The following is a 13,031-nucleotide window of genomic DNA, read 5'->3' on the forward strand; positions in this document are numbered from 1 at the left end:
CTCAGAAAGGCACCTGTTAGGTGCTACCACCACAGGGTGGGTCCCATTTGGGCAACAACCATCAATTCCCGAATTTAAAGGCCCTGATCAACTTTAGGGAAATTGTTGAAAACCCTCTGCTCATTCTCAAATATTCACTAAAACTTACACAAAGTAAGTTATTAAGATGAATCAATATTAAAATGGTAAGAGGATTTCAAGAATGACAGAGTAGAGACATTGGAGTCCACTCTTCTCTTGAACACCATGGAGAGCCACCAGAATTAAAGGCAAAACCACCGCCACCTAAATTTATATTGTCCCTGTACACAAGCTTAAAACCAAACCATGAATGAGTAAGTCATGGGGATGAAAGGTACAGCGTAGGGATATAGTCAATGATATTGTACTAGCATCATATGGGGACAGATGGTAGTGACACCTGTGAGCACAGCATAATGCATAGTTGTCCAATCACTGTCTTGTGCCTGACTCTAATGTAACAGCTGTATCTACTATAGTTGAAAACATTAAAAAAAAAAAAAAGAAAATTAACACAATAAGAGGGTTGGCTCTCTAGAAGTTTTCAAAATTGGAAGATGGCTTCTGATCTTGGGAAAGATTTATTTTTTAATATTTATTTATTTGGGGGGAGGGGCAGGGGGGAGAGAGAGAATCCCAAGCAGACTCCCCACTGAGCATGGAGCCCAACATGGGGCTCGATCTCACGACCCTGAGATCATGACCTGAGCCAATATCAAGAGTCGGTTGGAAGCTCAACCAACTGAGCCACCCAGGTGCCTCGGGGAGGATTTTTTATTAATATTTTCATGAAGGCAGGGGCGCCTAGGTGGCTCAGATGGTTAAGCGTCTGCCTTCGGCTCAGGTCATGATCTCTAGGTCCTGGGATCGAGTCCCACGTCAGGCTCCCGGCTCAGCAGGGAGTGTGCTTCTCCCTCTCCCCCTCCCTCGACCTCTCCCCCTGCTCATGCTCTCTCTCTCTGTATCAAATGAATAAATTAAAAAATATATTTATTTTCATGAAGGCAGCAGAAGTGAAAAGATAGGAGATAGCCCCCAAGGTTGCCAAATCCATTAGAGAGATGGGCATTTTTCAGATCGATGCTTCCTTTCACTACTGTCACCACGCGATGGTCGGATCCTGTGCCACACAGGCGCAGAGAATCCCCTGACACTCCTCATGAGGCATGCTTAGCCCCTCGGTGACCTGAACTTAATCTTTGGTATCTTCTTCGACCCTCCTCTTCAACGGTTCTTCCATGAAAAGTCCCTTGTATCCATCCTGATCTCAGACCATCGTTGGAGTCTAAGAACACATATTCCCAAACAGAGGCTGTTTTCAAAAACTCCAGATTACTCTCCCAGCTCTGCTCTCGTTTGGATGTACCCCACTCTCTGCCTCTTCCATCCTGAACATCCTCACCAGATTAGCGTTCCCCAAATCTCATGTCATTCTTTTGACAATTCTGGCAAATCATAGGAATTTGATCTCTCTACGTGTCAGTGGGCTGAATGGTGCTGCTCACTCATTGGTTCAACAATAATCACCCACTGCTTGCTGCCGAGGTGACCGAAAAAAACTGAGCCTATTGTTCAAGGCTCCAGTCCTTTCCAGACACACTTCGTACCTTCCATTTCCCAACAAAACCCTTCTTTCTAGCAGGACCAACTCCCCTGTGTTTTAGGCAACGCCATACTGATTGTTGTCTCCTTTATCCTGAAAGCTGTACCTCCCACTAGAATGACCTGCACCCTCCCCTCCTCTGCTGACCCATGGCATTCAAAGCCCCAGCTGAGCTGAGTTTCTTCAGCTGCATGTGAGTCTGAGGGCGTCCTCAGCAGACAGACCATGAATGAGCTGCCCAGAGCCCACTATTCATTGCTGTTGTACCTCGTGAGCCAAGTCTGCTACCCACTTGGACACCCTACCTATTACCTCACTGTCGATTCAACAACAACAAAGGATTCGGGTCACTGGCAATCGTCTGGAGAGCCTAGCTGGAAAGAAGGCGATCTTTAGCAAACATGATAAGCAAGAGCCACAAACAGCTCCTCCTTCTTAACTGATCCAGACTTGGAGACAGAGGGAAAACTGTTGTCTAATGTGACGTGTTGCTCCCCCAGCCACCTACCTCCCCTGCAGACAGTGGCAGCTCTCTCCCGACACCGTATCCTTGCAGAGGTGTGTGTGTGCAACACAGTCTTGGCGTCCAACCCCTAGGCTATAGTAGAGCATCGTGAGGATGCTCCGAGGAAAGTTCTTGCAGTGGTTCCACCATCAACCAGCGCAGAGATCACCTGGAGGGCTCGTGAAAGTGCAGAGAGCGGGGCCCACCCCCAGAGTTCCTGACTCAGTGGGTCTGGTGTGGCGCCTGCTCATTTGCATTTGTAATGAGTTCCCAGGATGCTACGCTACTGAGACCCAAGTTTGAGAACCCTCAATCTAAGTCAGTGGCTGTCCGTCGTGGGCTGCAGATCTGAATACCCTGAGGTTTTTAAACAATACCAGAAACCAAATCAACCTCAGATCAGCTGAATCTGCTTCCCGGGGGTGCGGAGCAGGGCCCTGGTGTTTTAAGTTTTCCAGATGATTTTGTTGTGCGGCCAATGTTGTGATCCACAGCTAACTCCATCAGCTCAGGATACTGGCTGTCACCTGCTGGGGAGGTCAGTAAGAACATATGGAGGAGTAAATGGGAACATTTACGAAGCATGGACAATGGGCATTGCTCTCTTCCCAAGGAAATCCTTTTAAAACAACATCTATTGCACCCAAAGAGTACTCCAAAGAAACTATACACACAAGAGACCAAAAAAAACCCCCAAAACAGTCAAGGGGAGATGCATCGCTAGAAAGTGACTAAGTCCCTCACGTGCATCATCTTTATTTCCACAACAACACCAGGTAATACTTCTATTATCCCAAATTTACAGATGAGGAAATTGATATTTAGAAAGATGGCTTCCTAGCCAGGATCATGAGCTGATGTTTGAACTTGACTGGCTTCGAAGCCCATGTTCCCAAATCCCTCAGCAGCCCTGATGTCCATGGAAATGTTTGGGGAGATCACTGCTAACCATACCTCCTCCAATTCTGCCCACTGCAGCCTTCTGCAGACCTTCAGGCCAGCCGACGGCTTCCTGTGGTCCCAGGCCAGGATGGCAAAGGCTAATGGGCTAGAACAGGGTTCTCAACTTTAGCTGAATTAACTGAGGTGCTTTCAAGAATCCTGAGGCCTGGACCACTCCTATCAAATTCAGGAAGGGGAGTCCTGGGGTCAGTAATGAGCTGGTCAATCTTTCATAGACAACTCCCGGGGAAAATCCAAGCCCTGACTTGTAACGTTGCAGATCCCCGTGGAATGAATGGTACCACTGTGGCTGATTCCAAGCTACCAAGATGGCCTCAACTGGCTCATAAAACTCTGAAAATGTTAACAGTCTAGTATAGCAAGTGGAAAGGAATTGGGTCCAGCACACCATTGAGGGAGACTCAGGTTGGATATTTCTTAAAGCTCTTCCAAAACAATAAAAACACACAAGATTTCTAATCAAGTTTAGAAATTGAGTTGACCACCCCACCCTACTTCTCTCCCCACGGAGTGACTGCGAGCAGGAACTGAGGTAGCGAATGGAAAACACAGTATATAGGGCAAGATGCTCAATAAATTGCAACTTTAGAAACACCAGAATAGATGTAGTCATGGGTAACGACTACCCCTTCAAAAAGAATTCAGTTTCTCATCACAGACCCTTCCACTGCTCTGTCTTCTTGAACGCAATAAAATATTTTTCTGCAGATTCCCATGTTGTCCATGTGCTGTCAGGAAACCAGGAGGAAACACAGCAGATGAGAGCCCTGACCAAGTGTAGGATACAGAGAACAAACTAGGGGTCCCCGAGCCCTGCTCACTTCTGCCCACACACCAGTTTTTAGCTCAGTGGTGGCAACTGGTCATGCAGATCCCAACAAGAGCAGACATACTTCCTCATGACCTTTTTAATGCTTCATGAAATCAGACTCTAGGTCAGAGCCCTAAATCCATTTTTTCTCCTTTCTCCCCTTCTGCCACCTCCTTTTCAATGACTACCTTCCCCTCCCCCCCCCGACGAGAGCTGGTCCAAGACCCAAACCTGCCCATTGCTGCCTCATTTCTGTTCCATTTCAAACCGCATCCTAGTTCCCTTTATGCTCAATTATTACAATAAGCTGTCTGTCACACAGAACTCCCTTCTGGCCAGTTCTTCCATTTAATTGGAAGTTTTCTCAAAATCAGTCATCATCTCTTATATTATCGGTCTTCAGGCTCCCTCAAGATATGCTCAAAAGTATTGGTTGCAATTAAAAGGCCATCTCAGCGAACCGAGATGATATTGTCCTGATTTCTGTGTAACTAATCATACTTGTGATCCTTCTGAACAGGAAGGATTCAGTTATGGGGACATCCTATCGCAGTAGACTGGGCGGAGCCCGAAGTGGAGGTGGACGAAGACACAATGTCTTCGGTGAAAATCCTGTACGTGAGAAACCTGATGCTGTCTACCTCGGAAGAGATGATTGAGAAAGAATTCAACAATATTAAACCAGGTAAGACACCCTAGAGAAGATTGTTTTTGAGGTGTACTTTAAAAACGCTTGTGCTTGAGATGACTTCCTATGACTTTAAACAGAATAGCTCTCATTTAGCATTCTTATAATTGCATGTGGACTACAAAAACCATATTGCAGCCCTGGGATTAGAGAAAAAGGGACACATGGTCCTGAAACATTTACAGACATTGTAACTCTACAATTATCTATGTGATTACTTAATTAATGCACATTTCCTTCACTAGGCTATAAATCCCATAAAGGTCTTTTGGCTTCTATTGTCTCCTCAGCCCGTCTCTGGGCCTGGGTCATAGTAGATGCTCAATAAATATTAACTGTGTTGATGAATGCATGGCCAGAACTATATCTAAAGCAGGGTTTCTCAGCCTCAGTGCTCTTAACATTTTAGGCCAGATAATTCTTGGTCGTGGGGGGTCTGTCCTGGAAATTAGAAGAATTTTAACAGCATCCCATGCCTCTACCCTCTAGATGCCAGTAACAACTCCCAAGACGTAATAACCAAAAATGTCTCCAGACATTTCCCTGGAGGGCAAATTTGCCCCCAGTTGAGAACCACTGGTCGAAGGGAATATGATTATGACTTCAGGTACATAAATAGGGAGGGGAGAATTAACTCTAGGAAACTCATTTGGGTAAAAAGGAAGGGAAAAGAACAGAGGGAGGTGGAGGGGGATCATTATTGCTGCTCATCTTGTCAGTACTTTGCAGTATCAGTTTTATACCATGAGTTTCAGCCCTCGTCCCTTTTTGCTCCTATAGGAAACTACAATAGTGAGACAGGTAAAGCATTTCAGGAAACAATGTCCAAGTGAGAATTTCCCAAAGCCAGTTCTGCAGAACATTAATTCTGTGGACTGTTAGTAGATGCTACTGATAAAAGGGGTCCATGGTCAAATAAACCCATAAACACCAGATTCAGGACAATTAAACAGATTCTGTTTTATTGCAGGACTTATCAGAGTCCTTAACCTTCTAATATGCTTTGAAAGTCTCCAAAAGGAAATGTAGGATGGCTCCTCTCCCCAATTTTTGGACCATGGGTCTCATTTTTTGACCAGCCATCTTGTGGAATTAGCATGTTCTGGAACACACTCTGACCTAAGTTTATCACTGTGGTAGCATCTTTCCACTTTCACAGCATGAGTCACCTACTGAGCACCACGACCCTAGGATGCAGGTTACTGTGTCACTTCCGTTATTATAAAGGTGAGAAAACCAGAACCCAGAGCAGTTACATTGCTTGCTCAGGGTCATACAACTAGCAAGTGGCAAATCCCAGATTTGAATCCAGCTCTGGCTAAGACCACGTTCTTCGCCACTCTGTGACCTCCATGCCCCATCCTCATTCCACTCACTCACTCCTTCATTCAACTATCATTACTTTAGTAGCTCCTATGTGCCAGGCACTGTGGGAGGAGTGAACAGGTGTGCTGTGTGTGTGGAAGGAGTTTAAGATGTTCCAGAAGAGCCTCCCCCCCACCCCGGGTGGCTCAGCCAGTTAAGTGTCCGACTCTTGATTTTGGCTCAGGTCATGATCTCAGGGTCGGGAGATCGAGCCCCAAATCAGGCTCCATGTTCAGCAGGGAGTCTGCTTGGGATTCGCTCTCACCCTCTCCCTTTGTCCCCCCCCCCAAAAAAAAAGGTGCTCCCGAAGAATAACAGCCATGACAGCCTATCCTTGGGGCACAGAAAAGACTCATGTTTAGGAGAAGTGACCTGTGAGCTGAGATCTGAAAGTTGATGCTTTTGTGGGCAGAGGAATGATATGTGCATGTTTAGATGTTATTGGGCTGCCTCCCACCATGTGTTGACTTCCTACCTTCTTATTTTTATTTGATACTTCCTTTTTTTCAGTCTTTTCAATAAACTGTATTGAGAGAATGGCATGTCCACATGCAAATAATAAAGTTGGTCTGAATTTATATAATAGGCAAAGTTGACTCAAAATGGATCAAAGACTAACAAAAAAAGCTAATATTATTTAAAAAAAAAAAAACCCTAGAGGAATATATAGGGTAAAGCTTCATGACATTGGATTTGGCAGTACACTCTCCGATGGTATTAAAGGTACAGGAAACAAAGAAAAAATAAAAACTGCGTCAGAGGACACTTTCAACCCTGAAAAAGCAACCCACAGAATGAGAGAAAACATCTGCAAACAATACATCAACCAAAAATTAAGTCAAGTAAAACTTCAAATGTATATTTGTCCAATGGACAATATCGTGCAATTGTCATAGACACATGGTCAACGCGCACATTAAAAGATGTTCACCGTCACTCGCTATTCACCCCAGAAATGCAACCCCAAACCGTTTTCCACCTGCCAAGATAGCAATAGTAGTAGTAGTGATCATCAAAGAAGATGACACAGATGTTGGGAGAAGCTGGAGGAATGGGAACCACGTGCCCTGTAGATGGAAACACAAAATAATGCCATCACTGGGAGAACCACACGTTGGGTCCTAAGGAACAGATAATCACCCTATAATCCGACAATTCCACTTCAGGGCATACACACAAAATGAATAAAAGCAGGGGCTTGAACAGACACTTGCATACCGTGCTCACAGCGGCATTATCTGTATCACCCAAAATGTGAAAACCGCCCGGGAGGGGTTGGAGCAGTAAAACGTGGAATGTGCGTGCAGTGGACCAGCACTCACACCTAAACTGCAGGGAAGTTTTGAAACATACGACATGGCTGCACCTTGGACACACGCTGTATGGCGCCAGTTATCTGAGCTTCCTGAAGTAGGCACGGTCCTAGAGACGGGCCGCAGAACGGTAGCTGCCCAGGGACAGGGGAGAAAGAACTCAGAAAGGATTATCTCATAGATACAGGGTTTCAGTTTGGGTTCACGAAGAGGTTCTAGAAATGCACGATGATGACAGTTGCACAATATATTTCTTCCTTTTATCTAATTAAAACATTACTGTTTTGTTTTGCTTTGTTTTTGCTTTTTGGAAAAGTCTGGAATGAGACCTCCAAGACTGCTTCCTTTCCTGGTCACTGGTCATCAGCTTATCGTGTTAAAGAGAGACATGTGCTTGTGTCCTCCTGGTTACAATGAAAATAATAAATGCGGGCTCTCTCCCTCTCTCCTCTCTCCCTCTGGTGGCACAACTCGGGGCTCTATACTGATGTGTGGCACCTTCTCGGCACTCCACCAAAGAATATGAACTATAGAGGGTGGAGAACTAGCAGACACCTGCTGTATTGGGAAGAAAAAAATCAGAGCTAACCAGTTTATTTTCCAGTGGAAAGGGTGTGTTTAGACTTATCTAGGAAAATTTTCAGAGAGAAACAGGAAAATACCCCTTTAAAAACCCTATTGAAAGTTTGGATCCCTCAGAGGAGCCCGAATATTCCTGGCAAATATTTGACCCTATTATTTTAACCCTGACTAACCTAAAAATACTCTACTGCCATTCAGAGAAACAAGTGACAATCAGAACAGAAACTGGGGCTGAAAACAGGTTCATCCCCAGTGTAGCCTAAGGCTATCTGCTGAAATTCCAACTATAGTCATTCTACAAAATCTGATTTTCCTAAAATAGTTTCACATCCGAATCACCAAGAGGGCATAAAACAGATTGTGGGCCCCTCCCCCGGGGCGTTTCTGAATCAGCGGGTCTGGGGTGGGTCCAGGCGCCGGCATTTCTCCTAAGTTCCCGGAAGAAGCTGATGCTGCTGGTCTGAGGACCGCACTTGGAGAACTGTGGCCCTTTGATCATCTTCCCTTCAGATAAAAGGTGTGTTTCCCTTCTGGTAATTGATGCCCTGCTGACAAGTTGACCATGAACACAGTCGTATTTTTCCAATTCCCTGTATTATGACTTCGGAGTCTTTTGCATCATTGCTAATGACGACCACTGATATTTTATTGCTTCTACCCTCTTCTACTCAACCAACCATCGGTAAACAAACTCCTATAGACTCAAGGAGGGGCATATTATCATAAGCCATGTAGTGAATACGATTGTGGAGAAAACCAAACTCTCACTTTCTAACTTGTTTCATACATTAAATCTTCATACATTAAGATTTCCAAAGTCAGGTTTAAACAACACTGAAGAGTGTTGTTTAAAAACGCAAGCCGGTTTCATTAAGATTTCCAAAGTCGGATGCAGCTGAAGAGTGTTGTTTAAAAATGCAAGCCGGTTTCATTATCTGCGAGCAAAATTTGGGGGCATTTAGATCCATCAGCTTCCGAAATGCCACCTAAAGAATGAGAATGCTAGAAGCTAGAGTGTGAATTGACTGGTAATATTTGCTCGTTCCATGTATATTTGTAGAGCAGCCTCTATGCACACAGTACTAGGCAGGACCTGGGTGGTGCTAATACCAGGATGCCCCTGAAACAGATCCTGTTCTCAGGGGGCTAACGGTCGAGAGGAGCCTCGATGAAGGGCAGCACTGAAGAATGAATGGAGCCAAGCCTGGAAAGATAGAGACCCTCATTGCCGCCCCCCCCCCACCACCCTTTCACTTCTCAAGGACCAGGACAAGCCATAAGGTTGTGTTTTGATAGTTACACTACCTGACACTGAAGGACTAAAGAGACAGCACGGGAAGGTCAGTTAATTCCGTGTCCCATGCTTTGTGGTCTCAAATACGTTTATGTATTTCCTAAGCCTCGCCAGACAATTGTGCTCTGGACAGCCACTGCCATAAGAAGTCAAGGGTTGAATGCTGAGGGACGAGACGGGTGCCACAATGGTTTTAAATGAGCCTACGTTACAGCCCTACCATTATTCCAAAAGACAACGTAGAGCCGTTGAACCATGTGATTGCCTTTGTAACCTTGAATCTAAGAGGATAGATAACTGAAGCTTGATAGCGAGAGGACAAAGGAGAACGCTTATCTGCTCTTCTGGTCCTCCCTGGGGAAGGGTCCCATCCTAGGTTATGTCTGGTGATTAGGATAAGAGAGGAAACCCAGTCTCTGGAGATACACCCGAGTCAGTGCTACTGAAGGAGGACAATTGGCACGTTAAACTGTTAACTGCCAACAAGTTGCACAAGTGTCCATTTCACCTTCCCTCCAGGAATAACTTTTTCAGGTTGAGTCATCAACAATATTTTCTAGCAACATTTTAATAATAAAATGTTAAGTTCAACCATTTTGGTAAAACTTTTTATATATATATAAGTTACCACCAACATAGGCAGCAGCTCCTCAACATGAAAATGGGTTAGGTTGATCTGTTATTTTTTTATCACACAAATAATACCAATCAGCATTGCAAATGTTTGCAGAATACCGAAGCGTATAAATTAAAATATGAAATCTCCCTTTATTCTCTCCAATTTTCCTCCCCGTTCCTAAAGTCACCTCTATTTTAACAGTTTGGTCTCTGTTTTTCCAGTTCTCTTTCTGTGTGTATTCCTACTTAGGTGTGCATATATATGGGTTGGGATTTTAAAAACATAAATGTTACAGTATTATACTTATTATTTTACAAACTTTTAAATTTAACAATAGGTCTTCAATCTTTCCACGTGAGTCTACATAGGTCTATTTGTTCTCTTTAAAGACTCGTTTTATTTGATACGAATGTACTAGGCCTGATCAGTCTCATGAGAAGGGACTTTAAGTGGTTTCGCTTTTGCTACTTCAACAGTGGTAGAGTTAATGTTCTTACGCATGATGCTTTTGCATATAGGAGTGCTTCTTTAAAAGACATTCCTCATGGTAGAATTAGTGGATACGCACCTTGTTTCCAACATTTAGATATTATGAACAGCATGGTAAGGAACTATCTTCGTTTTCTGATGTTCTTTCAGAAACTTTTTTTTTTTAAATCAAAAGAATATCAGATAAGCAGTTAAGAGATCTGCATTCCGGTTCCTAGCTGTGTCAACTCTTATGAATCTCACTTCCCTTGTCAGAACCCTAGATTCCTAATCTTTAAGTTAAAAATGCATACATGAAGGTCAAATGACTTTTTTAAAAAACTTAAAGTAAATCATTGCTGAAGTCTCTCCTACCTCTAAAGTTGTATTCCATAAATCAAGAAATAAAACATTTTTCTAGGGGAAAAGCCATAAAATTATAAAAGGCAATCACCTAAGTATAGATTTATAGGATGACCAATAGTTAAGTTCAAATCAATTCAATGAATATTGCACCGAATATAAGCTACTATCTTTTACATTGTATGCCAGACAAAATAAGATACTGCTTCTATCCTTAAAGATCTAATAATCTAGGAAGTGGAAAACACAAATCCATAACTGGCAATAAGGCAGAAAACAGGGGATATAAAAAAAAATACAAACAAAAGCTTCTGTTGAACGTGTAGAATTGTAAACCTGGACATAGCGACTATTCTCAATGAGATCTTTACCTGAGTAATGAGTCTCCAAAAAAAAACAAAACAAAACAAAACAAAAAACAAATAAATAAAATCATTCTCAGGGCTTTCTCAGGTTTGCTAATGGGGCTACTTTCTGTTTCCAGGTGCTGTAGAGAGGGTAAAGAAGATTCGAGACTATGCTTTTGTGCACTTCAGTAATCGAGAAGATGCAGTGGAGGCTATGAAAGCTTTAAATGGGAAGGTAAGGTAGGACAACACACACACACACACACACACACACACACACACACACAAACAGGTTGGTGTGGAAATTTTATTCAGAAGAATGATCACGCGAGTCTGTATCACTCAGGCTTTCTCCACCTCTGACAAGACTGCCTGGGTCCATGAAGATGAACAGAAGAGAAGTGACAGAAACACAGTGGAGATGCGCTCACGTATCTGGCTCTCTCTCTAATTTTGGGTGATTTGAACAAGTCACCGACCCTCAATTTCCTTACAAAGTGGGGGATTGGAGTCCATTATTTCAAGGTGTTTTTCTCAGGCCCGGTTTTCTCTCATTACTTCAAGGGATTATCACCTCGCTAGTGCAGTATTTTGGAGACTGAGGACCAGAAAACTGGTCAATTCTGTTGTTATTCTGCCCTCAGAGTTTGCTCTCCTACTCTGGAAGGCTCTGGATCTCTTCCCCTTGCCAAGAGTGGAGTCTGGGGGAAAATGTGCTTCTTCAAATCCTTTCTCCTGACTTGTACATAGAAACCAAGATCATATTTAGTTATCAATGCAATGAACATTAAAACCCTTCTATAGACCACTTACCTTGCTAAACAATGTCTGGGACACAAAAAAACAAAGAAACTTGCCAACAGGCTAGAAGTCTATGGAGGAATAAGACGAGTACACAAACATCTTTCATAGTTTAGCCAAATAAGTTCAGTTTCATTAAATTTACGGATAAATAGAGAGCAAGTGAGGTGAGAAAGTCCAAAGGAGGGAGGAGCGAATCAGAATCAGAAAATCTTCAGGGAGACGAGAAGATGGTATGCATGAGAAGCCCTAAAAATTGGGCAGAATTCTCAAAGGAAAAAACCACAGAAACAGAGAGACAGTCTGAGGCATGGAATTTGGAAAGAGCAGGAAGTGACTGAGGAACAGTAAAAGTAGACCGATTCGGTTAGAACATCACACACGTAGGGCTGCATCTCCCATCGGGCTTTGCACAGTTAGTCCTAATAGCAGACAGATGGCGAAGGGACTAGGTACAGAAGGGTGAGTGTAGGGAAGGGGAATCAAGTGGAGGAACCAAGGCTCACAGTGCTACCAGAGTCAAGGCGACGGGCGGCGGGGCAGGGTAGGGGTGGGGCCTGGAGAAGTAACTGGAAACCTAATGGAGAAAGGACTGTGTAGAGCAGGTCTCCTTGGGAGAAGTAGGGATCTTTGGCCAAAGGACACAGCCAGGGGCCAAGGGAGCACCTCCCCGAGCAGGTCCTTCAGTCACAGGTGGCTGGGCTTAGGGGCCAATCCGGGGCCCACACACACGTACGGGCTCTGGAGGCAAAAAACATACCGACTCCAAAACACAAAAAGAAAACTGTTAAAGCAAAAATTGAATGCAAATTTAAATACATGTCCGTGAAGCAAAACATGATTTCATCTTCATTGGTGATTACATTTAGTATGATAAAACTGTTATTACCTTGGGAACAATTTGTAGGTTAATTTCTCAATTTGAAAACATTCCTGAGGATACATGATGATTGCTGAGAAGGGACAGTCAGTCATAAATTAAGTGCTAAATAATTACATTGAAATAATCACAGCGGAAAAATATTCAAATTGTTCCCAATTTTAACAGCTAAAAATTTTATAGCAATGTGATATATTATAAGGTTAAATATATACTCAATATATTAAAATATATACCAAATATTATATTTAACTATAATGTTGTATGGGAAAAATCAGAAGTAAATTTGCCTAGGAACTATACAAGCTTTGAGTATACATATGCATATTAATAGTTAACTTATTAGACAAGGTGAGACTGAAGCTTTTTGTGTAATGGAGTAATGATCACATACAATTTAGAGAAATG

The 13,031-nt window shown here is 43.3% G+C and overlaps 1 protein-coding gene across 2 annotated transcripts in view; it reads left to right on the forward strand.

Moving 5' to 3' along the window:
• Positions 1–13,031, forward strand: part of A1CF (APOBEC1 complementation factor) — a 72,254-nt gene that overhangs the window by 46,857 nt on the left and 12,366 nt on the right. For both annotated transcript variants that reach the window (XM_025850984.2, XM_073878942.1), the window contains exons 6-7: positions 4,424–4,588; positions 11,080–11,177. In XM_025850984.2, the coding sequence (XP_025706769.1) occupies positions 4,424–4,588; positions 11,080–11,177 (263 nt within the window). The remainder of the gene's footprint in view (positions 1–4,423; positions 4,589–11,079; positions 11,178–13,031) is intronic.

The sequence above is a fragment of the Callorhinus ursinus genome, unplaced genomic scaffold, assembly GCF_003265705.2.
Source record: "Callorhinus ursinus isolate GAN/ISIS: 27379988/994484 unplaced genomic scaffold, GSC_fseal_2.0 scaffold32, whole genome shotgun sequence".
NCBI lineage: Eukaryota > Metazoa > Chordata > Mammalia > Carnivora > Otariidae > Callorhinus > Callorhinus ursinus.